The following is a 25509-nucleotide window of genomic DNA, read 5'->3' as shown; positions in this document are numbered from 1 at the left end:
ATAGAACACACTAAATTCTCTGTTTCTGCAAATTTTGCAAGTCTTTTTTTTAATTAATTTTTTATTGGGGTATAGTTGTTTGACAATGTTGTGTTAGTTTTTGCTGTACAGCAAAGTGAATCAGCTATATGTATACATATATCCCCTCTTTTCTGGATTTCCTTCCAAATTTTGCAAGTCTTATGTTGATATCCATTTAAATGAACAGTAAACCTTAATCAAGGAGGGGAAAATAATCCTTAGGGGCTTGAATGTCAGGACTTCCAATTTTCCTCTTCCCAGCACCTTTTCCTCAGGCTCTTCCCCCTTCCAAGAAGGACCGACTGACAATGCAGGGAAAAAGAGTGTGGGCAGAGACGAAGCAGGGTCAGAGCTCAAGAGCCCTGCCAGTTAGTCAAAGGTCAGCACGGAAGGGACTGTCTATGAGAGGACGAGGAAGCTGACTTCTCTTGAGCCAGCTGAGCTAGATAGCGGCCAGTCTCTATCTCCTCGTTGGGCTGGAGTCGAGTCCCCACGGTTTTATGAGGCCCCATAAAGACAAAAATGCTCTGTAGAACAGGGTCTAGCTTCACCTTTTTAGGTGAACAGGCCAGGTTTCAGCCGGGGGTCAAGGGAGAGAGGACAGAGAGGACCAAACTGGCATGTGCTGCTTCAGAAACTTACAGGCTTATTTGGAAAGACTGAAACTAAATAAAGCCTTCTTATTAGCATAGAACTAGAGTTGTGAAATCTAGTCAAAGGGTTGTATGCAAGGATGCTGGGTTTTTATACATATACTCTCTCGGTGATGGGGAAAAACAATGAAAAACAACATTCTAATTAGGGGAGAAAACTATTGTTTTTCATAAATTCATAACATTTCTCACGCCAACAATTTTCTTTTGACACTAGAACGCAAGAATGATGCTGCCAAGTTTTTGCCCCCCTCCTCAAATTGAAAAGGGAAGTAAAATTCTTTTCTCAGAAATAAAATGCACATTTAAAAAAAAAAAGAGCATTAAACTAACATTAGATGACTTATTCTAAACAATGTTCCCCTTTAATTGGACTTTTCTTCAGATTTTCTAAGAGGAAAAGTTGACATCTAACTCCATGTGTTAGGTTCTTTTTTTCCTTTGTAAATTTTTTTCTCACATTTACTTTCTGGTGGGAGTAGTATTTTATTGTTCTGTGAAAATCCAATTGCAATCCATCAGTTATTATTATCAGTTATTAGACATTTATGTTCAGAACTGATGGACCTTTTTACTCTTTCTGCATTTAGATGATCTCAGCTTATTTTCTGGAAATGTGCATTGGACCAGAGTGATATCCTATCCCCCCTGAGGACAAATCTTTCCTCAATGCCTGTCTAGCTCACTGTGTTTTTCACAGAAGGGAGAATCCTGAGGACTGGGTCCAACGGGGAGGAATATTGCCCAAGATGGCCTGAGACAACATAGCTGGATGGCGAGTCCCAATTTTCATCATCTTAGTTGCAGAGAGACAAGGTCATGGCACAGAAGACAACCTTCTGCATTTGAGAGCCAGGCAAATGCAGAGAAGCAAGTAGTAAAGCTGAAACCAGGGGAGTGAAGGTCAGAACAGAGCTAGGCGGATGGAGAGGGTCAAGGGAAGGGTTTTGGTACTGAAGCCACAAACCGGAAGCAGGTGCCAGAGTGCCCTTTTTTTTTTTTTTTTTTTTTTTTTTTTTTTTTTTTTTGCGGTAGGCGGGCCTCTCACTGTTGTGGCCTCTCCCCTTGCGGAGCACAGGCTCCGGAGCACAGGCTCAGTGGCCATGGCTCACGGGCCCAGCCGCTCCGCGGCATGTGGGATCTTCCCAGACCGGGGCACGAACCCGTGTCCCCTGCATCGGCAGGCGGACTCTCAACCACTGCGCCACCAGGGAAGCCCCAGAGTGCCCTTTTATGTCAGCTGTTGAGAGCGGTTCTGCTGCTCGGAGGAGCCACCCAGCACTCTAGGTTAAATGCTGCAAAGCAACAGATATATCAGATCTATTTTTATTCTCTCTTTTATATACTTTATTTTCATCTCAGTACTCCATGTTTTTTTTTTCCTTTCATTCTTCCTTCTGCGGGTTCCTGTTTTGTTTTGTTTTGTTTTAAATTTTACAATTTTATTTATTTTTTTATACAGCAGGTTCTTATTAGTCATCAATTTTATACACATCAGTGTATACATGTCAATCCCAATCTCCCAGTTCATCACACACACACCCCCACCTGCCTCCTGCCACTTCCCCCACTTGGTGTCCATACGTTTGTTCTCTACATCTGTGTCTATTTCTGCCCTGCAAACCGGTTTGTGGGTTCCTGTTTTTAAACTCCATTCTCTACAGCTCTAGGCTCCTTTTCGGACTTTTTAATTTTGTTTTCTTTAAGAGTGTTGTAAATACTAGCACTTTTGCTGTTTTTGCTTTTGTTTTTCTTTGTTCATGTAGTCTGATCTGGAAACCAGGACTTTATGTTTGCCTGGATTTCTCAGGTCTCTAATCAAATCTGTGGAAAGTGGAATAGCTTGGCAATAGGCATAATAATAATAATTAAAAATAACAGTAAGGGGCTTCCCTGGTGGCGCAGTGGTTGAGAATCTGCCTGCTAATGCAGGGGACACGGGTTCGAGCCCTGGTCTGGGAAGATCCCACATGCCGCGGAGCAACTAGGCCCGTGAGCCACAACTACTGAGCTTGCGCGTCTGGAGCCTGTGCTCCTCAACGGGAGAGGCCGCGACGGTGAGAGGCCCGCGCACCGCGATGAAGAGTGGCCCCTGCTTGCCACAACTAGAGAAAGCCCTCGCGTGGAGGCGAAGACCCAACACAGCCAAAAATAAATAAATTAATTAAAAAATAATAATAATAAAAAAAAATAACAGTAAGCACAGAACTAAGAAATGAGATTCAAAAATAAGAAGGAAAGTGACGTAGGCTTTCATCTGAACTGGCCAACAGAGAAGCACCCTTACAAATCAGTTAATTACATCTCTCTATGTAGAGAAAAGTGAAACCATGGGGAAATTCTACCTTCAAGTGTAAAGTTTGCTTTGTGTATTACCTTCTGGTGAAATTCCCAAACCTTTGAAAACCCAAGATGAAAACAATGGCTGCCACTAGAAAGACTTCCAAGGATACTTTTAAAACAGAGTAGGTTTGTTTTTCTGGTACAACGACTTCAGAGAAGTTCTCACTTAAATCCATGCATGGTCATTTTATATCTCCCATTTATGCACACTTGTTTGCTGAACTTAAGTCTAGTGAATGAGTTATTTTAAAAAAAACTTTTTGAAATTACCCCCACCCTAAACAGCAGGACTGCTGTGTGTATACTAATGCTCTGGAAAGGCACAAGTCAGGTATTGGGTGTAGGCACAGGACAAACCGCATGGTCTGCCTTGGCAGCCCTGTCCTCACCTGCAGGCTGCCCACACACACACTGTCTTCCAAACGGTGCTCCTCTGATGCCAGTTGGCTGACTGAGCTACTGTGGGAGGGAGCCTATGGGAGGGGAGGGAGGAGGGGATGTGGATAAAAATTTTATAAACTAAACTTCAAGCTGAAAACTTGATTTACCCTTTCAGCCCAATTCACATTGGAGGTCCCATCTTTTCTTAAAAATCTTGGACACTGAAGAGTTAAAAGGGTATGGAAGCTGGTGTAGCCTGGGGCTGTCATCCAAGGCCAGCAGCAGGAAGGGTTTGGCTCTGGCTAGGCTACAGACAGGCCATCTGGATGCAGGGAAGGCCTAGAATGCCAGAAGCAGCTTTTCTTTTTTGGTGTTCGGCTTCATTAAGTTCAGCCTGGGGAGAGTCTCTTTGGTTTAAGACCCAAACTGAGAGTCTTCTTTGAACAGGGATTTGATATTTTGAATTTTATATAAAACAAACACCCACTACATATACTCTTTCAGCAAAGAAGATCATGAAAAGCAACGTCCTCGGTTAAACATATTTTAAAAAGGATGTAGACCAGATTCACTAGACTTATAAATACATAGAAGCTATGTGTAGTCTTTAAATACTTTGCTAGGAATAGATAAATCTGGGTAGGTTATCTGAGAAAAAAAAATTCTATTTTTTATATAGTACCGCTCTGTGACTCTTATGAAGAATTCTTTCATTGTTTTTCCTATAGTTCACTTGGAAAAGCAGTTTCACCACATTGAAATTGCTTTTAGGTCTTTAAAATTATTTTCTTTCTTCATTTTTATTTTCTATTTAATTATATAACATTTGGCATAATGTTAACGTGGGCCAATTGTAATTCCTTTCACAGGAAATTTTTCCTTACTAAAATTGAGAAAAACAAAACTCTGCAGGGAAATTATAGCAACTTCCTACTCTATATCACTCATGAACATACACTCTGTTTGGAAACCACCCTCTTTAAGAGATATGATCTATTCTTCCCTAGCTATAGCAGTCTGTGTTGGATTTGTATGTGTTATTCTTAACAATGAAAGGAAAAGGTGAATGTAAATTCACTTGGACAAAACAAAGCAGGAAAGAGAATATTATCCTTAAGAGAATTCTTACCTTAAGGAAAAGAAAATGCACGTATCTTTCTGGGTGGGGAAGGTGAAGGGGGGAAGGGGTGGGTGGGGATTTTTTCTCTCCAAGGCATTAATTGCCACCTAGCAGCAGAGGAGGGAATTGCGCACATAACTTTGGACTTCAACTCTAGGAAATATTGATGTTAAAGGGCACATTACTTTTATTATGATCTAAGGAATTACTAGCCTACTGGTAGACTAGGGATTGACTTTTTTTCTCTCTTGTAGTGAGGAAAGAAAAAACACTATAACAAGTGAAAAATTTTGCCTTATTTATAAGAATGCTCTTTCCATCCTAAAATGTCTCTATTCTTTTGTTTCTCAATGGTTACCCTTGCCACCTCAGCAACAGGCCAAAGGAAAAGAAATTCTGAAGCCACTCTGACACCAAAAAAAGGCTGGCTTTGGCCCATTAAAGGAAGAAATGCCTGTTTTTAATATAGAAAGTCATTTTCCAAACAATCTCAGAGTTATTTCTATGAAAATGAGATCAGAATATATTTTATTTTGCTAGGGCAATAAGATGCCATCTATTTTGAAAATTAAAAGACTTTTTTTAATAAAGGATGAAATAATTTCCAGATCAAATGATTATTCAAATGTGTTAAAGAAGGGCGTCCTTATTTCAAACTTCACCAACCATGTTTTTATTTTTGTAGCAGTCAGCCATACTGAATGCCAAAGCTTTAAACGAGAGTCTCTATAATTGTGTTTCATAGATCTTGGCAGCTAAATAAAAATACCTAAAAATTTTCAAAAGAGATTAATGCAAAATTAAACAGTTAAGAGGACTTCAAAAGCTAACAAGTTGAAAAACCTCTCGGCTTTACTCTTGGCTAAAAGTGTATCTTAAGGTGTTAGATATGGGGGGAGGGAGTGGTTCACTGTATACGTCCAATTTGTCACTTTTTATCCAAATAAATAACAGGCATTGCCACTATATTGATTATATGAGCATATTATCACTAAGGCAGTCAGCAACATTTTGGAAGACAAATGCTGGTTTTAAAAGTAATAATAATAGTAGGTAATATTTACTGACTATTTACCATGTGCCACGCAATGTGCTAAGCACTTTAAATGAGAAATTCACTTATCACAATAATCATAAAAGATACTGGTCAATATGATCTCGATTTTACAGGTTTAAGCAACAACAACAGCAACAAAACAAAGGTTCAGAGAGGTGAAATAAGTCATCAAAAGTCTCAGAGCTTGTAAGTAGCTAGGCTTAAATACAAACTCAGTTCTGTCTTAAAAGTGGAATGCCCCAGCTTTCAGTTCTTGGAATTCTTTCCTATCTACTCTCACTCCAATCTCATGGCTCTGAATAAATCTTCTACGATGATGACCCCCAATTTTGGATCTCCATCCTGGACCTCTCCACTAAACTCCAACTCATATGCCAACTTACTACTCCGTATCTCCATTAGAATGTCTAAGAGACAGCCCAAACTTGAAATATACAAAACCATATCCATCATCTTTCCCGCCAAACCTACTCCTCCCATCTCTCCTTTGTCACATTTCATTGCAACTTTTTTCTTCCATTTGCTCAGGCCAAAAACGTTAGCCATTTTGAAACTTCTCTTTCTCTTACATGTCACATCCAATCCATTAGCAAAGTACTGTTGGCTCTGTCTTCAAAATATACCCAGAATCCAACTACTTCCTACAACTACTTCTTACTTCCTACAGAGTTCCATTACAACTCTGGTCCAAGCCATTGTCATCTCTCACTTAGATTACTGTAGGCTTGATCTCGCTAACCTCCTTGGCCCCCTATAGTTTGTTCTCAACAGTGTCAGGATAATCTTTTATAAAGTCAGTCCTGAAATGTCTCTGTTCAAAACCCTCTAGTAGCTTTCTATCTCACTCAGAGTCAAAGTCTTTATTGTGGCCTAAAGGCCCTATATTATCTGCAGCCCCCAAACCACTTCCTCTCTGATTTCATCCCATACCACTCTTCCTCAGGAATTTTTGTCTGTTTTGTTTACTGAGGTATTCTCAGCATCTTAGTAATAATGCTTGGCATATAGTAAGGTAATCAACAAATATCTGTTGAATTAAAGAGAAATATCTGACTCTAAAACCTTTCCCTTTCATCATTCCCTTCTATGAATATATTGGTGGCTTTGTGAGTTGAAGGTGATTGGCTGGATTATTCACAGTGGCTCTTGTATCAGAGCCCCACTTGTAGATAGAAGAAACATTTTGATCTCTTGGGGTTTTAATGGCTTTAGGCTCCTTTAAGCATGATTTAAAGATTTGGCTCAGGGTACCTCCTGATTCTTAACCAGCAGTTGCAAAATTGATCAGTAAGGGTATTTTGCAGAAAGAATAGGCCAGAAAAGTGGCACTACTCTGTGTAAAGACCATTGTTAGTCAGTTCAGGATTTTTTAGAATTAAATAAAAATAAATTTGAATAAGAGCCAAGTCGAAACTTTCCTATGCACATGTAACATTTATTGTTACTCAACTATCTAGATGACATTCTGTAATAATTTCTTAATTTCTGGAAAAAAAAAAGCATTTCTCAACAACTCAAGTATGCCAATGGCTTTTGTACAGGCCTGTCTTTTGGTCACACACACTGAGGAGGAAAATTATATACTTTAGATAGAATTCTAAAGTGTTAATCTTCCAAATTATGTCTATTAATTTCAATTTGCTCTATCCCAAGCTTTAGCTCTTACCCAAAGAGAATCTTAGCTTCTGAGTATCTATTTAAAAAAAAAAAAAAGGTTGTAGTGGATACAGATAAGGCTACCTTTAGAGTGAGCTATCTAAAGGCTATCAAATGTTGGTTAAATAAATTATGATACATTCCTATGATGTATAACCTTACGGTTATACAGACATTTAAAAGCATGTGACATGAAGAAATGTTTGTGGTGTAATGTTTAAATTAAAAAGCAGGTTAAAAACAAGCATATATAATTGGATACAAATTTTTGTGGCAGTTTATTTTGTTGAGATACTAATTCTATGTTTTCTCCTATCCCCCTGCTTCTTGACCCCATTCAAGCAGGTATCCAGACCTCAGATTCCTCTAAGGCAAAAAGCAAAAGCTGCATGGAGACAAATATAGGCTCTCCCTATATTCTGAAATGAGAAGGGGAAATAAAGAAAGGAATGCCTTTGAGGATGACGTGGAAGAGCGATTCCTCAGGATTTAGGAGATGGAAGCCCATAAGTTGAGTGAACATCTAAGACTCCTGTCTTGCTCTGTGACAAAACCTCAGAGAGGAAGGCTGCACCTGGGTGCAGGGGGTGCCGAATTCACTCACTTGATTCCGGATTCTTGAGTTCTCAGGGTGGTAAGAAATATTGGAGTCCTCAGACCTGAAGGGAAGATGGCACAAAAGGGAATCTCAGCAGTAAATCAATGTGGAGAGATGACCAAATAATTTGAGGTAATTCCAGGTATTTCCACAATGATTAGGGCCCTAGAAACATTGTACAATCCTGGATGGACAGGAAATGCTCAATAATAACTGAGATTGACTTTCCCACCAACATGGCAGGATGGGAACTCAGGGTTAGATTCATGTTGATCTAAAGAAATGCAATATTTCTTTCTATGGAATGAGTCACACCCCACAATATGCATATGCACACAAAGACAATGTATTACATATTATAAATATTGGAAAATGTATTATCAGGATAATTTTCCTCCCTTCTTTGATAGATATTATTGTAGGGGGAAAAATGACTAAATTTCTAATAGTAATTTTCTCTACCTAGTGGATTATATGGGATTATTTTTCATACTGTCTGCATTTGAAAAAAATTAAATGTATATTCCTCTTATAATTGAAAAAATATAAAACCAACTGTAAGCTGACTTCTTTCCTATATATTTGAACAGGTAGAAAACAGGAAAGGGCATATATCATTTTAGGTTCTATTTTCCAGCTATTTCAGAGCCACCAATATTAATGTGCCTAGAAGTATAATATAAACTAAACTTCAAGAAAAGATAACAGATTTTTCTCACATTAAAAAAACTGGTATATACCTCCTGCACCCTGTAAAAACTGAAAATATTATTGTATCTGTCAGGGTCCCAGCAAGAAACAGATGGCACACTCAAAAGGGGCAACTGAAGAGAATATAATCAGAATGTGAGGAGGGAAACAGCAAGAGATGATGCAGTGTATTTATTACCCTCTCTCCCTCCACGTTGGCCAACGTGGAGGGAGAGAGGGTAATAAATACACTAATCTCTGTCTCCTACTGCCTTCTGATCTCCTGCTAGCGCTCTCCATCAGCTGAGCTCAACCAGAAGCCAGAGGGGAAGGGAATTTGCTGATGTAACCTCTAAAGGGTGACGCAGATCTATAGAGGCAGCAGAGAATATCTGGCACAGTGATATTAAAGTACAAGTAAATCTGTCATTTTGCTACAAATATTTCCAAATTTAAAGATTTCTACTAGAAGAGTACTATAAACAGAGTTTTGTGCTTTAATCTTTGAATTGGAATATCTGCAATATATTTGGAATTATTACTACTGCTGAAGTACTCTTACTCATCCACGAATTCTAAACTTTATTGAGTACCTAGCTTGTATGATACATTAGATATATATATATTATACAAACAGAAATATAGCACAGTCCCTGTCCTCCAGGGGCTTGATTTACTAGATGGAGACAAACTTTAAATAAATAAGTACTATTGTTATATGTGTGTAGCAGGATGTTAAAATGGGACTTTCTGTCTCAGTTTTGGCTGAGGCTCTAAGGAGAGTAAAGTGCCAACTATTCCCACATTCCACAGTAAAGTGGAAGACCACCAAAATTAGAAATTAAAAAACAGAGGGGGGCTGTTTTTGCCACTTTTACCTGTCTACCCATTTCCTCACTTCATGCCTAGGGAGAGAGGCTTTAATGGAAATTAGATATAGGACCCCTAAGCTGGGCATCACGGTGGTGGATTAGTGTCTGGCTTATATCTGAGGAACTCATTCATTCAATACTTATAGAGCACTTATTAAGTATAGGCACTATTCTAGGCACAGGTGACTACAGAGGTGAACTAAATAGACGAAAATCCTCTGCCTTCAAAGAGCTAACATTCTAGTGGAATCTAGGCAGCAAGAAATTTTGGTTGGCTAACTGTGAAGATGAGTTTTCAATTTTGTCAAAGTCTATACTCCCATAGATGTGAGGCAAAGCCATTCCGTGGGTGTTTCTTTTGGTCAGATATGGGCTACTGGAGAGGTTCAAGTGGAAATGTGAGGAGACCTCCACAGAAAGAAGCTGGAGGTGTATACAACAGGTGCTAGTAACTGACACTGAACTTTAGACGAGATGACATATATTTACCCAAGTGCAAGTGAGGGACTGTGAGCATTTGCTCACTGGGGATGGACGTGTTTCCAAAGAATACATAAAGTAACGAGTCAAGTGTAAACACCTGCTAATCTCAGAGAGCATCAACAGAACTGTACTAGCCACATTAAGAACTCTCTTGCCCTTTCCTCTATTTCATCTGGGGAGAAGTAAGGCCACCGAGTTGGTGGTGGTGGTAGGAGGGGGCATGAAGAGAGATTTTAGGCTGGGACATAGAGAAGAAGTCAACCATTCTCCTTTCACCAAGCCAGGCTCAAGCTGGTAGAGGAGGGAAGGGGCTTTGCTATTATCTGCCAGTTATTATTATGTTGGACTTGTTAACTACTGATCTGAGGCTATTGAATTGCCTAGTTAGCTTTTTTTTTACTTGAATGTCAGAAGAGTCAGGATATTTGTGGCATATTTCATTTACAGAGCAGGGAAGAAATAACTCCACAAGATGTGTTTTAACATGTGGTGGGAAAGTTTTGTGCAATTGCACCCTACACATCTCATTTGGCAGGGAGCTCCTACAAATCAATGAGAAAATGATTAACAAAATAATAAATTGAGGGCTTCCCTGGTGGTGCAGTGGTTGAGAGTCAGCCTGTCGATGCAGAGGACGCGGGTTCGTGCCCCAGTGCGGGAGGATCCCACGTGCCATGGAGCGGCTGGGCCCGTGAGCCATGGCTGCTGGGCCTGCGTGTCTGGAGCCTGTGCTCCGCAATGGGGGAGGCCACAGCAGTGGGAGGCCCGCTTACCGCAAAAAAAAAAAACCCAATAAAATAATAAATTGAGAAAAGGAATGAAATGGCAATTCACAAAAGTAACATAAACAGCCAAGAAATATACAAAAAGATTTTTTTACTAGTAATCAAAAAATATAACTAAAATTAAAGCAAGAGTTGTTTTTTTTTTTTCTTCCTATCAACTTGAGGAAGGTAAAAAGTTCGTACACTATCCAGTATTGGTGAAGGTATAAAGAAAGTGGACTCTCAGGCACTCTAGAAAATATACTGATATAGCTTTTCTCTTTTTTCTTTTTGCTATTTAGCCATATTTATCATGATTGAAAATGTGGGTTCCCTTTGGACCTGCAATTCTATTTCCATGAATTCATCATAAGGAGGTAATCAGGAAAGTACACAAAATGTGTGCATGTACAAGAATATTCATTACAGTATTATTATTATTTTTTTTTTGCGGTACGCGGGCCTCTCACTGCTGTGGCCTCTCCCGTTGCAGAGCACAGGCTCCGGACGTGCAGGCCCAGCGGCCATGGCTCACGGGCCCAGCCGCTCCGCAGCATGTGGGATCCTCCCGGACCGGACCGGGGTACAAACCCGCGTCCCCTGCACTGGCAGGCGAACTCTCAACCACTGCACCACCAGGGAAGCCCATTATAGTTTTTGTTTTGTTTCGTTTTGTTTGCGGTACGTGGGCCTCTCACTGTTGTGGCCTCTCCCGTTGCGGAGCACAGGCTCCGGACGCGCAGGCTCAGCGGCCACGGCTCACGGGCCTAGCCGCTCCGCAGCATGTGGGATCCTCCCGGACCAGGGCAAGAACCCGTGTCCCCTGCATCGGCAGGCAGACTCTCAACCACGGCGCCACCAGCGAAGCCCTATAGTATTTTTATAATAGCAATAACTTAGAAATAATCTAATTGCACCCCAATAGTTAAGTAAATTATTGTATTTCCACACAACTGAATACTACACAACTATTTTAAATAATATAGATGATTACTTATGGACATGTAAAGATGGCCACAACTTTTTATGTCTAGTATAAAACAGTTTAATATGATTTTACTTTTAAAAAAGATACATTTATTATATATATGTGTGAGGCACATGAATATATAGAGATATGTAGAAAAGAACTATCAAAATGTTTATGTGCTATATAATAATTTTAAATGATCATTTATTTAATCATTCATTTAACACGTTATTAAGCTCTTAATATGTGCTAGGCATTATGCTAGGTGCTGTGAAAACAAAAGAAAACAATCTGTTAATTCAATCTGCTAAACTAATAGTGATTTTGAAAGATGACAACAAGCAGTACTGGTGAGTTTAAGAAGGGGAGCACTCTCATATACTACTGTTGAGAATATATTTTGGTAAAACATTTCTGGAGAGCAATTTAGCACTTTTTATGAAAGACTTAGAAATACCCATTTCATTTGACCCTACAATTCCATTTTCAGGAATTTATTCTAAAGGAGTATAGATGTACACACAAAAAAATATGTCAAGCAGCTCATAAATGAGTTGCTTGGGAGAGGGGTAACCTAAATATTAAACAATGGGGATTTGGGTAAATAAAGTATCATATGTTCACAATGCAGAATACTAGGGAGTCACGTTTAACCTAGAAAATATTTAACAGGAAAAAATGTCCAAAATATACAAGTGACAAGGTTTAAAAAGGAGAGTGTGGTACTAAACTGCTCGGAACTTGAGCAAATCACTTAAATGATCTGAGTCTCTTACTTCATCTGCAAAGCTTAGATACTTAAGGACCCACTCAACTCTTACCTTTCCTGAGTCTAGGTACTCATCCTTTCTTCTTTATAAAGACAATAAGTCATCATTGGCAGTCGGTAAATGTTAGGTTGGCAGCTTATTGCAGAGCTGTCCTAAACTATTTCATTTGGGGATTTACTAAAAGATTGCTCACAAAAGAGAAAATACGTGTCTTGTAAGAAAATGTCCACTTTTTTCCTTAGTAGCCTAATCTTTCAGGCATCGTGCTTGATTTTGAGGGCACAGAAAGACATTAGTGCCCTCGAAGAGTTCAAAGTCTCTTGGGCGGAGGGAACCAATAATGATGTTAAAGAGTGATAAATGACAACAAAGCCTTGAAAGATGAATTCTCCAAGGAGTAGGGAAAAGGATTCCAAAGTAGAAAGAAAAACATGTCTACAAACAAGATACTCGAGGAAGAGTATGGTTCACACAGAGAAACGAACCATTATTTGTGGCCTTTCTTCCAGTCTTGTTCTTCTCACACTACACAACACCCCACATCTCGACGCTGAAGGAGAGGTTGAGCCGCACACTCGCTCACCCGGAGTGTCAGGTGCATCTGGCCTGGTCGGTGAGAAACTGGCGGGAATCTGCAACACACAGGTAACTTCACTGAGGACCCAAGAATGGCGACTTGGTAGGGGCCGCCTTGCAGCTCTTAGCTCCCGCGGGGACACCTGTCCCGGGATTTCCCGCCAATCTCAGTTCCTCCTGCTTCCCAGGCCCCGCCTACTCCCGAGCTGGCTGAGAGCTTTGAGGGCGGGGGAGCGAGGGAAGCCTATCGATATCTCTGGAATAGACTGCTCTACCCTGCGCCACCGCCTTCAAAGTCCCGCAGACTTCTCTGTAGATCGCCTAGCGGAAGTTTAGGCAGCGCTGCTCGTTCCGCGGGTTTTCAGGAGGCCGAAGCCAGCCTCGCGCCAGAACCATGGTGAGTTGGATTCCGAGCTCAGGCTGGGTTTGGGCAGAGGTCCGCTGGCTGGGGGTTGGCGAGCAGCCTCGCCTGTCATCCTCAGAGCGGCCCGAGGCCACGGGACATGGGAACCTTAGCCGAGGGAAGGGTTCAGGCAGTGATTCAGCATCTCCGGCCTGGCCGGGAGAGGGGAGGTCGGTAGTCGGTGCGGCCTTTCCCCGGGGTTTGTTTCGCTTTCCACCGGGCCTTGAACAGTACCTCCTCGGACTACTAGCCGAGTTCGCCCCTCAGTTTCCTTCAGTCGAGTAGATTCCGAGCGGTCCAGAGGGGCCCCTAGTGCTCTGTGTGGGAGAAAGGGAAAATGGGGACTTGAGATCCCCCTTTACTGCCAAGTGCGGACTTGACCCCAGGGTTTGGGTTCCTGGACCGCGTTCATTTTCCAGGTGGGTCCCCCTGTAATCTCTCCCTCAGAGCTCGATCAGAAAAGGCCCTTTTCAATCACTTTGTCCAGTCACCTAGTTTTACAAATGAGTGAACCGAAGCTGATAGAAGTGATGGAATCAGGGTTACAATATAGGGCTCAGGGTTTGCAGATCTATGTCTGCCATTCCAGCCTTCAGCCTGCTCACCCCCATGATTAGTTTCCCAAGTACTGTGCTGGTGGACTTGTTTTAAATACCGTCCTTAAAGCAGTAATGGGTCTGTCGCTCTGGCTATTTGTGTCCACTTCTAACTTCCTGGAGACATTCATGTGTTCATTCATTCAGTGTGAATGTTTCAAAGGCACTGTTTTAAGCACAGTGAAGGTTCAAAGATAAATCAGACATGTCCCTAATCGTAATATAAAGTAGAAAGGGACGTGTAGATAAAGAACTGGTGGGAGTATGTTTTGGGATTTGGGGAGAAAAGATGGAGAAGACTTTAGGAGGTAGACATTTGAGCTAGTTTAGGGAAAAGTAATGCTTTTGACCATTTATTAAGGTCTGGTATAAGGGAAGAGCATAAGCAAAGATAGGAAGGAAAGTGGACACATAGGAACTTTAGTAATTGACTGAACCTAAAGCGGGTGCTATAGACAGTGTTAGAATTGGAAGATAGGTTGGGAGGATAAGTACCATCTAGATTTTTTCTCCCCTACCCAACTAGCTCCTTGTAAATGTAAAACTGGTTTGCAGCTGAGTACAGTAGTAATCTTCCAATGAGGTTGCAATAACAGTCTTTTGTTAATGTTAGATGAAAACAGATGGAAGAACATTTTTTAATGGTAGAGCTTGTTAAGATTTGGGATTTGTAACGTTCTCGTATTAATAAGTCTTTTTTCATTTACTTTCAGTTTCGCAACCAATATGACAATGATGTCACTGTTTGGAGCCCTCAGGTAAAATGTTTTATACTATTTCTATGAAGTGGTTTTTGGTGGCTGCAAAGTGTTTAGAAACTTACAGGATTGTGGGCAGTGAGAAAATGGAATATAATCACTTTAGACTTTTCTGAAACCTAAATGTATCATTAAAGTAAGTTTCCTAGTTTTTTGTTTGTTTGTTTATTTATTTATTTATTTTGGCTGAGCTGGGTCCTAGTCACGGCATGCGGACTCTTAGTTGCAGCACGCATGAAGGATCTAGTTCCCCGACCAGGGATCGAACCCGGGCCCCCTGCATTGGAGTTTTACCCACTGGACCATCAGGGAAGTTTCCTAGTTTAACTATGTTCACCTGATTTTTGGGATCTCTAATTTTAAATATATAAGAGGGTCTTGTAAGATGACTCTAAGGTATGTTGGGTTTTTTTTTTTTGTTTTAGGGCAGGATTCATCAAATTGAATATGCAATGGAAGCTGTCAAACAAGGTTCAGCCACAGTTGGTCTTAAATCGAAAACCCATGCAGTGTTGGTTGCGTTGAAGGTAAGTAAAGCAGTAAATATATCTTCTTCCTTTAGAAAACAACTGTCAAATGTAAGTTTCACTATATAGATAATAAAATTGTGAACTTGTTTTTCTGTCTTAAATAATGTCTCTATTTAGAGAGCACAGTCAGAACTTGCAGCTCATCAGAAAAAGATTCTCCATGTTGATAACCATATTGGTATCTCAATTGCGGGACTTACTGCTGATGCTAGATTGTTATGGTGAGTATGATCGTGGAAAACAAAAGAAACATCCCTTTGATTCCTAATTGATTACATTTCTAGAAACGATCCAGATATTTTAAGAAGTTGTCTGCCAGAGTGCTTATAAGTTAAGATCATGAATACCTTAATGGATTTGGAGTCAGTTACTAAGTATTCCATTTCTTCATCACTGCAGTATTAATTAATAGAATTAATCATATTAATATTAACACTTTTGAGAAGTTATTGAATAATGTGTTACTTGATAACTCAGTATATATTGTTTGATATCAGGTCTGAGAAGAGCTTGACACTTTTGTCAGGTTTCTAAGGATCAGCTGAACTACCCTTGCTTTCTTTAACACATCAGTATTCATTTGACATTTATTTTTTGCAAAGCTCGATACTGGGTACTGGAGGGTATACAAAAGTGAATCAGACATAGATCTCACCTTCTAGGAACTTAAAATCTATTAGAATATCTATAATACAAGGTAGAAAGTGGAGAGTAACAGGTATATTTCTGTGAGAGACCAGAGGAGATAAAGATTATTTCTGGTTGAGGGGCATTGTGTAAACGAAGAGCTGGGGCTTTGGAATCACACAGTCTTTAGTCCCCACTTTTAGCACTTAGTCTGATATTGATCTAGTTACTTAAACCCTCAATTTTTTTAGTGTTTTTTTCTAAGGTTACTGATAAATAGCCTAACATGTAGAACACTTAACACAGTGACTTTTGGTGTGTGTGTTGGGAGGTGGGAGGTAGTTAGCCAAAAGTAATCTCTTAAGTCTGTGATTTAATTAGGAAAGAAGGAATATAAACACTAAGGGCAAATAATAATGCTAATGTTTAAAATTTTTAAGTTATCTGGCGAGCCACCCTGCTCTCATAGGTCAGCAGTATAGTGACGGCATTATTAGTGATGGTTTCTTTTAGCTGTTGAAAATGTAATATATGTTGCGCCGTCAAACATTTTATTTAACCCAATCTGTCCAAAATATTGTCCTGTCACATGTAATCAGTATAAAAACTTTATTAATGAGATGTTTTACATTGTTTTTTTGTACTAAGTCTTTGAAATTTCATGTATATTTTGTACTTATGGTACATCTCAATTCAGACTAGCCACTTTTTCAGTGCTCACTAGTTACATGTGATTAGTACCTGCCATATTGGGCAATGCAGTTTTAGAGAGCCCTGGGAAATGGACTTAAATGAAAGTAGAGAACAAGTAGCTTGGTTCCTGCAGCCAACATTTGATCATCAGATGTGACATACACATAAACTAGACAAAGCAGCATGAAAGAAAAGTACATATCCATTTCTTGTTTGTTCTCTTGGCTTTAATAGTTAGGCATGCATTTCCTTTTCCCCTGTGTTATACTTGCTTGAGTGAGACTCAACAGTCTAGTGTCTGGTATCTCTTCTAGAGTGCTGCTTATGGATATAAGTAACGTTGGCAGGACATGTTAACAGTGCCATACTATGGATTCTATTTCTTGTATTTGTTCTTTTGGGGAAATTTTCGTCAGCTTTCAAGAAAAAAAGCACTGTCTTGCTGACAGTGGGAAGGGTAAGAGAAGAGACATTGCTCTTTTTCTCTTGCTCAGCCTTTTTTTCTCTATTCTCTGAGACAAAGGTTTTCTAGAACTAAGGAACATTTTAGTCATAAACATAGTAAGATTGTGAAAACTTTAAGGTTAGTCATTTAAAATTTAGAAGGAAGAGTTGGTATAAAAATGCATCCTTGTGGCCATGTCTTTATGGTTCCCTTGTATGGATGTAATTCATGTAAATGTCTGCAAGAAAGCAGAAAGAAATGAAATTATTTAGATTAGAATAACTCTCTGTGATTTGAAATTACTAATTTTTCTTGTTTCTTTTTTAGTAATTTTATGCGCCAGGAGTGTTTGGATTCCAGATTTGTATTTGACAGACCTCTTCCTGTGTCTCGTCTTGTATCTCTAATTGGAAGCAGTATCCTTTTTATTTATGCATTTATTTTAGCATTTATGGATGTGGACTTTAAAGGGTTTTGATACTTTATCCTTATGTTACTTATTAGGAATATGATAATATATATCATGGGTAAGATTGTGAAAACTTTAAGGTTAGTCACTTTTCAATAGGGGAATGTTTAAAATTTTTAGAAGGAGAGTTGTAGGAAGTTTTACCATGGAAGAATGGGTCTAAATAAGAAATTGGGCTGCTCTTTTATCAGCCCTTATAGATAAGCAATTAATATTTTCCAGATACAGATAAGCCAAATTTCAGAAAAACTAAGCATCATTTTTAGAGGAGATTTAAAATTTTTTATTGGTGTTTCTAGATGTTCCCCCAAAATCCTTGCCCCTTATATCCAAAATGAATGAGATTCTTTACATCAGAGAAAGTCATTTTGGTAGCACTCACTTTGGATTTGGTGGATAGCCAAACATTTTTTAATACTAAGCCAAATAAATATTTCTCTTTTATTTTCTTCTTGTGGTGGATTATGCAGCAATTAAGAAACCAGAGTTCTTTGTTAATAATGTTTAATTTGAAAATAAAGATAGTACTTTATACCTTGTTGGAACAGGCTCTTTAACTAGTTTAAGAAACTCAGATACCAACACAACGATATGGCCGGAGACCATATGGTGTTGGGCTGCTTATTGCTGGTTATGACGTAAGTTCGTAGAGTATTGTTATATTTTAATGATTTTTTAAAAACTGACTAGAAGTTTTCTAATTTTTAGCTCAATCAAAGTCAAGAATATGTAGTGTATTTTTCTTCTCTTTGTAGGATATGGGCCCTCACATTTTCCAAACTTGTCCATCAGCTAACTATTTTGACTGCAGAGCTATGTCCATTGGAGCCCGTTCTCAGTCAGCTCGTACTTACTTGGAGAGACATATGTCAGAATTTATGGAGTGTAAGTGATTTTATTTTTCTTATCCCCTCCAGTCTGTATGTAGTGAATAAATACAGTATTCTAAATGAAGAAAAATATCTGCTTTACAGAAAGAATTTTTAAAAAGATTAAGCCCATGAAGTGTATATTATTTCTGTCACACATACTAGCTTTTACTTTCTCTGGCTACCACAGTAATTTGAATCATCAGTAGAACTTTTTCAAGATATAAATATGTGTCCCTAACCTTGAAGATTCTTGATTCAGTTGGTCTGAAGTAAGTGTGCCTCAGCCAGAGTTGAGAGCTACTGTACTAGCTACCAGTTATAAGTTCTGTTTACAACTTTTAGTTTTCTGAGATTCTTATTTTTAGCCACACAGACATTCTGCATTAAGTAGTCCATAAATAAGAAGTCAGTGTGGCTGTGGGAAAGAAAGTTAAAAGATGTAAGGTGTTATGATAGGGCAGGTTTTTGAGTAGTTTGCTTATGCAAGGCTCTTGGATTTTAACACATGCTTTTTATGCATCTATTGGGGTAATCATATGGGTTTTTTCCCTCCTGTATTCTATTGTGGTGTATTGTGTTGCTTTTGAACATTAAACCAGCTTTGCATTCCTGGGTTAAATCCCTCTTGGTCATGGTGTATAATATAAATTATATATATATATGTATATATATATATATATAAAATTTATATAAACATAAATGTTGCTGGATTCAGTTTGCTGGTATTATGTTGAGGTTTTTTGTGTATATGTTCTTAAGGGATATTAATCTGTAGTTTTACTTTCTTGTGGTATCCTTGTATAGTTTTGGCATCAGGGCCAAAACTACACAAGGATAGTTGTACTGGCCACATACAAGGAGTTGGAGTCTCCTTTTATAAAGAGCAAATACAGTGGTGAGCATTCCACAGAATACATTATGTGAAACTTTGAGCTGTATCATTTGTGAATCAGGATTTTGATTTAACTTAGCATAAGAAAAGGGTAAATTCAGGGCTTCCCTGGTGGCGCAGTGGTTGAGAGTCCGCCTGCCGATGCAGGGGCCACTGGGTTCGTGCCCCGGTCTGGGAAGACCCCACATACCGCGGAGCAGCTGGGCCCGTGAGCCATGGCCACTGGGCCTGCGTGTCCGGAGCCTGTGCTCCACAAGGGGAGAGGCCGCAGCAGTGAGAGGCCCGCGTACCGCAAAAAAAAAACAAAAAACAAAAGGGTAAATTCAGTAACAAAAATCATGTATCCTCTCATTAAATAAAATAATAGCAATCTATGGGCTTCCCTGGTGGCGCAGTGGTTGAGAGTCCGCCTGCCGATGCAGGGGACATGGGTTCGTGCCCCGGTCCAAGAGGATCCCACATGCCGCGGGGCGGCTGGGCCCGTGAGCCATGGCCGCTGAGCCTGTGCGTCCGGAGCCTGTGCTCCGCAGTGGGAGAGGCCACAACAGTGAGAGGCCCGCATACCGCAAAAAAAAAAAAAAAAAAAAAAAAGCAATCTAATAATAGATTATTAAAAGATTATATGGCCAAACTTTAGACTTTGGGGTTTTTGTATTATGATGTATTTAGTAAGTGACTAAAACCATGATTTCAGACTATAGGGCTGACAAATAAAAGAAGCCTAGCATGAAAATGGAATTAAGAAATAATTGTTAATCTATTATATTTTAGGCAATTTGAATGAACTGGTTAAGCATGGTCTGCGTGCCTTACGGGAGACACTTCCTGCAGAACAGGACCTAACTACAAAGGTAAATATCACATTTCCCAATTGTAGATACTAACATTATGGTTTAATCATTTATCACATAAATGTAAGTAATAGAGGTTTGTGTACTTACAGTTCTTCAATTTGCGAGTTGGTTGCCTTGGCTCATTCTCTCTCTTTAAGATGTTCACTAAAAGGGACTGATTTTGAAATGATTTTTAAACATTTCTTTTTGGTATAAAGCAATAAAAGCAGTATGTCTGAGGTAGAATATTCTTCATTTCTTCAAGAGGTAGGAATATCGTCATATTTTTAATTCAGTTAGCAAATATGTACATTGAGCACTTACCACATGTAGGCAATAGGTGTTGAGAATATATAGTAAGCATAACAAACATCTTGGCATTTTTGGGACATCCATCCAAGTGGGGGAAGAGAGACAATATACCCACAAGTAAATTATATAGGATATTAGAAGGTGATAAATGCTATAGAAAAAATAAAGCAGGTTAAGAGGAGTAAGAGTGACCAATAGGGTGTAGGAAGGTGTGGTGGGTATAATTTAAAATAGAGTGGTCAGGGATGGCCTCACTGAGAAAGTGAAATTTGAGGGAAAGATCTAAAGGGGGTGAGTGAGTGAGCTATGCAGATGTCTAGATCAGTATTCTTCCAGGGAGTATAATTACAAAGACCTTGAGTCCAGAATGTCCCTAGTGTTCAAAGCAAGGAGGCCGGTAGTGTCAGAGTCCGTGATCAAGAGGAAGAGAAGGAATGAAGTCAGAGAGGTAATGGAGGCCAGATTGCATACGTCCTATAAACCATTCTAGATGCTTTGGATTTTGCTCCGAGTGGGCTGTTAGAATTTGAACAGAGGAATACCATGGCTTGATTTAGGTTTTAAAAGAGTCACTCTGGTTGCCGTTCTGAGAACAGATTGTAGTGGGGACATGGGTGGAAATATTTTCAAGGTTGTTATAGTAATTCAGGTGAGAGATTGTGGTGGATTAGAGCAGAGTCATAAGAGTTGGCGATGATGAGAAGTAGTTCAGTTTTGCTTATGTTTTGAAATTAGAACCAAAAAGGTTTGCTAACAAATTGGTTGTGGGGTGTGAGCTTAAAAAAAAAAAAAAAATCAGATTTTTGGCCCAATGAGAGGAAGGAGAGATTTATGATTTACTGAGATGGATAAGACAGTTAGAGAACAGGTTTTGGGGTAGGGTTGTGGAGGAATATCAGGCGGTTAGTTTAGGACTTAACAGGATTTGAAATGCCTCTTGTTTGTCCATTTGGTGGTATAGCATAAACAGGTATCAGATGTTCACCCCCTAGAGTTTGGTGGAGAATGGTCTATCCTAGAGTTACAAATGTTGGAGTCTTTGTGTAGAAATGGCATTTAGAGACTGACCTGGATTAGATTTCTAAAAGAATTGAATAGTTAGACAAGAGGTTTGAAGACTTGGTTAAGGGCACTCTACCCTTTAGAGGTTGGGAGGTGAGTAGGAATCAGCAAAAAGGACCGAGAAAGGTGACGAGGGAGGTGGGAGGAAAACTTGGAAAATGAGGCATCCTTAAAAGCAAATGAAGAAACTGCAGTCGTCCCTTGGAATCTGGGGAGGGATTTGTTCCAGGCGCCCCCCCTCCCTTGGATACAAAATCTGCAGTTGCTCAAATCCCTTATATAAAACGGCATAGTATTTTGCATCTTAACCTACGCACGTCCTCCTGTATACTTGAAATCATCTCTAGATTACTTATAATACCTAATACAATGTAAATGCATGTAACTAGTTGTAATTGCAATGTAAATGCTATGTAAACAGTTGCCAGTGCACAGCAAATTCAAGTTCTGCTTTTTGGAACTTTCTGGAATTTTTTTTTTTTGATCCATGGTTGGTTGAATCTGAGGATGCAGAACTCACAGATAGAGGGGCTGACTGTCTTTCAAAGAGAAGAGAATGAAAAATTGCCAATAGACCATGGAAGATGTGGACTGAGAATTAACCATTAGATTAGCAGTGATGTCTCTGGGGCTTACCGGACCATCTTAATGGAACAGTGGGGTAAAAGCCTGATAGGAAAGGAGTCAGGAGAAAATGTGAGGAGAGAAATTGGAGACAGCTCTTTGGAAGAGATTTTCTGTTGTGGGTCCAGAGAAATGGGGTGGTGGCTGGAAGAGAATGTAGTGAAAAAAGGGGTTTTTGTTGTTTTGGTTTTTTAAGATGGGAGAGATTACAGCAGGTTTGCTGCATGGGTATAAGAATAATCCAGTATCAAGAAAAACATTTATATAAGATAAAAATGAGAAAAACTGCTAGACCAATTACCTTGAACAGCACACAGGTGGAAAGGTAGGCCTTAGAGAGGAAATTGGGCTGTTCATTCCCAGTAACAGGAAGGGAGAGAATCTAGGGACATAGGTACAGGAAAGAGTGGATACTGTGGGAGCTTGTGAACATTCTCTTCTGATTGCTTCTATTTTCTCAGTGAAATAAGAGCAAGGTTTTAAGCTGGAAGGAGAATGGAGAATATTAGAAAGAGTTGTCCAGGGAAGGGGAGATTGAATGATCTAGGGACCCGTATAATACAACAACCACTAAAGGCCTCCTTGAGGTTAATGATCATTAACTAAAGTGAGATCAGTCAGCATATTATAAAATCCATTTTGTTATAATGAACGGATAATTAATATTTAATATGTATATGAAGACTTTATAGCCTGCATAATCTTTTTAAACACTTTTTTCTATTATGAAAATAATATTCTTTCAAAAAAATTAGGAAAGTACATTAAATTTTTTAAATTTGTTTAAAATACCTATAATGCCATCACTCCAAGATGACTGTCTTAAAATTTGGGTATACAGTTGACTGTTGACATTTACAACTTGGAAAAGGTTGCTCAGGTATCTGGCTTCCTGATTGCACATTTTTACTGAATCATAGAGAATACCCTATATATCCTTAATGCCTCAAGTTTTTGCTGAAATTTTAATCTTACGGGAGCTCTTTTGCACTGGTTAGCATTCACTGAACACTTTAAGAATTGCTTTTTAATTTTTCCATGTAGAACATAGTTCCAATCCCCTAAATTCAACACTTTAGAACCCAAAATTTATTTCCCTAAGAACTATCATGTCTTAACTTACACACGAACAAATTTGATTATTTCTTAGAAGTTAGGGTTACTTCCTAGCAAAGTGGTTCGTTCCCTCACAATGGTCTTTGCATTCCCATTATGAACAAAGCTGCAAATTTCTAGGTGACATAGACCTTTGGAATTATTCATGATTATCAAAAGTGAATATTAGGGACTTCCCTGGTGGTTCAGCAGTTAAGACTCCGTGCTCCCAATGCAGGGGGCCTGGGTTCGATCCCTGGTCAGGGAACTAAATCCCACATGCCGCAACTGAGACCTGGCGCAGCCAAATAAATAAATATATATATTTTTAAAGTGAATATTAAATCTGCAAATTACAAAAGTTTACTAGTTTTCTTCTTCCTTTTTTCCCTAAGTATTTTTAAAGTCTCATTCAAGTGCTATATAAATTTTTACTCTGCTTTTTTCCATCCAACATTTTATCATAAGCATTTTTCCAACCTAAATTCTCTTGAGTTTTAATTTTTACCTTTTTTTTTCCCCCTCAGAATGTTTCCATTGGAATTGTTGGTAAAGACTTGGAGTTTACTATTTATGATGATGATGATGTGTCGCCATTCCTGGAAGGTCTTGAAGAAAGACCACAGAGAAAGACACAGGTATATAACTAATTAGAAGCAAGAGACTTTAGTTTTATTGTTCTACCATGACTGTGTAAATCTACAACTTTTGTCTTTAATTATTGAGATAGGCTCATAATTCATGTGGCAGTGGGAAAACTAAGAACTGACTAAAGTAAAATACTGAGGGGTCAATGATCTCCATAAAACACAAAAAGGGTGATTTGGTTACCTATTGCAGTTTCTCACTTCTGTGGGTTGATGGGCTCAGCTAGGTGGTTCTTTTGCTCATCTCATTTGGGGTCTCTCAAATGTTCCAGTCACTTGAGGGAGTGGGGCTGGAACATCCAAGATGGCTTTACTCACGTGTCTTCTTTACTCATACTTGCTAGGTATCTTAGAGGGACAGCTAGAAGGCTGGGACCTCTGCTAGGATCGCTGGGCCTCTGTCCACGTAGTCTCAAGGCCTCTCCTTCACCAGAGTATCTCTAGCAGGGTAGCAGCTCAGAGGTTGCAAAAGTTCAAAAACTCAGAAGTGCAAGCTGCCAGGCATTCTTAAGGCTGAGGCCGAGGACTGGCACAGCATCACTTCTGTACATTCTGTTGGTTAAAACAAGTCATAGGGCCAGCCAAGATCCTACCAGAGTGGGGACTGAGAGAAAATTCATTGGGGACCAGCTTGGGAAACTAAGTTGGCTCTTCACAAATATTGAGAAAAGGATCAAGAAGTATTGGTGAATCTCAGGTTAAATACTAGCCTTTTTTTGTTGAATGTTTAGCATACACATTTGCTTTTGTAGATGCTTATTTGGTAGCTGTGTAATTGAAAAAAAAAAACTGTCATGAATTTCTTCTACAGCATGAATTTTTTTTTAACTTGTTGGTATTTGGAGGAGCAAGATTTGCATTATTTAACTGCTGTTGGTAAGAACCAGCACTGTTGGGAAGAATGCAGTGGAGTACCACACAACTGCTTTGTTTGAAAATATTTTTGCTGTGTTCATTAGTGCTAAAGAGGAAAAGAATGTCTAAAATGTGCCAGTATTTTAAGGCTAGTAGTGATAATAAAAGGAAAGCCTTTATTCTTGATCAAGACAAAGTACAATGAAACGCTGGAATTGTTCAGTGATGCTTAGGTTTTCAGAACTGTAAAATTGTATCTATTTTTTTAAACCCTTTGTTCAGAAATTTTAATAGGACAATGAACCAAAATTGAGTATCCAAAATGTCTCCTAACTCCTTTTCTCATAAATTTTTTTTATAACGTAATGTTTATGATTAAAAGTATATATTGGTCAGGTGTTCTTTTTACATATTTTCTTTTTTCTTCCTCTCTTAAGCCTACTCAACCTGCTGATGAACCTGCAGAAAAGGCTGATGAACCAATGGAACATTAAATGATAAACCAGTCTATATATGTATTATCATACATGTAAGAATGCAGGAACACGTATTGATGACAGTAACCTATACTTTGAACCAAAAGATGCAGAATGGTGGAATGGTATGTTTTAGGAATCAATCCAGATGTGAGTTTTTTCCAAGCAACTTCACCAAAACCATATAATGGGGTGCATTTTCTTTAAGAGCGTCTCTATAATCATTTTCTAGAAAGTATAGTTATCTGAACTAACGTTTTTATATGAAGAACATATTGTCTTTGTGGTTTTAAAGACAACTGTGAAATAAAATTGTTTCACCTGCTGATGTATTGGTGTTTTGCTTTTTAAGCAGCTTCAACTCTA

At 39.1% G+C, this 25509-nt stretch overlaps 1 protein-coding gene across 1 annotated transcript; it reads left to right on the top strand.

Annotated features, from left to right (window-relative positions):
• Nucleotides 1–14158: 14158 nt before the first annotated feature.
• On the top strand, nucleotides 14159–25471 carry PSMA1 (proteasome 20S subunit alpha 1; the record flags this gene model as incomplete). The annotated part of the gene is made up of 10 exons (XM_079707820.1): nucleotides 14159–14170; nucleotides 14667–14711; nucleotides 15137–15238; nucleotides 15359–15462; nucleotides 17334–17422; nucleotides 18043–18113; nucleotides 18231–18360; nucleotides 20011–20090; nucleotides 23693–23803; nucleotides 25105–25471. The coding sequence occupies 10 exons, from the start codon at nucleotides 14159–14161 to the stop codon at nucleotides 25159–25161; spliced, it is 801 nt and encodes a 266-aa protein (XP_079563946.1). The 3' UTR covers nucleotides 25162–25471.
• Between the last annotated feature and the right edge of the window lie 38 nt (nucleotides 25472–25509).

Source organism: Hyperoodon ampullatus, assembly GCF_949752795.1.
Source record: "Hyperoodon ampullatus genome assembly, chromosome: 7".
Classification (NCBI taxonomy): Eukaryota; Metazoa; Chordata; class Mammalia; order Artiodactyla; family Ziphiidae; genus Hyperoodon; species Hyperoodon ampullatus.
This window is presented reverse-complemented; position numbering and strand designations above follow the sequence as displayed.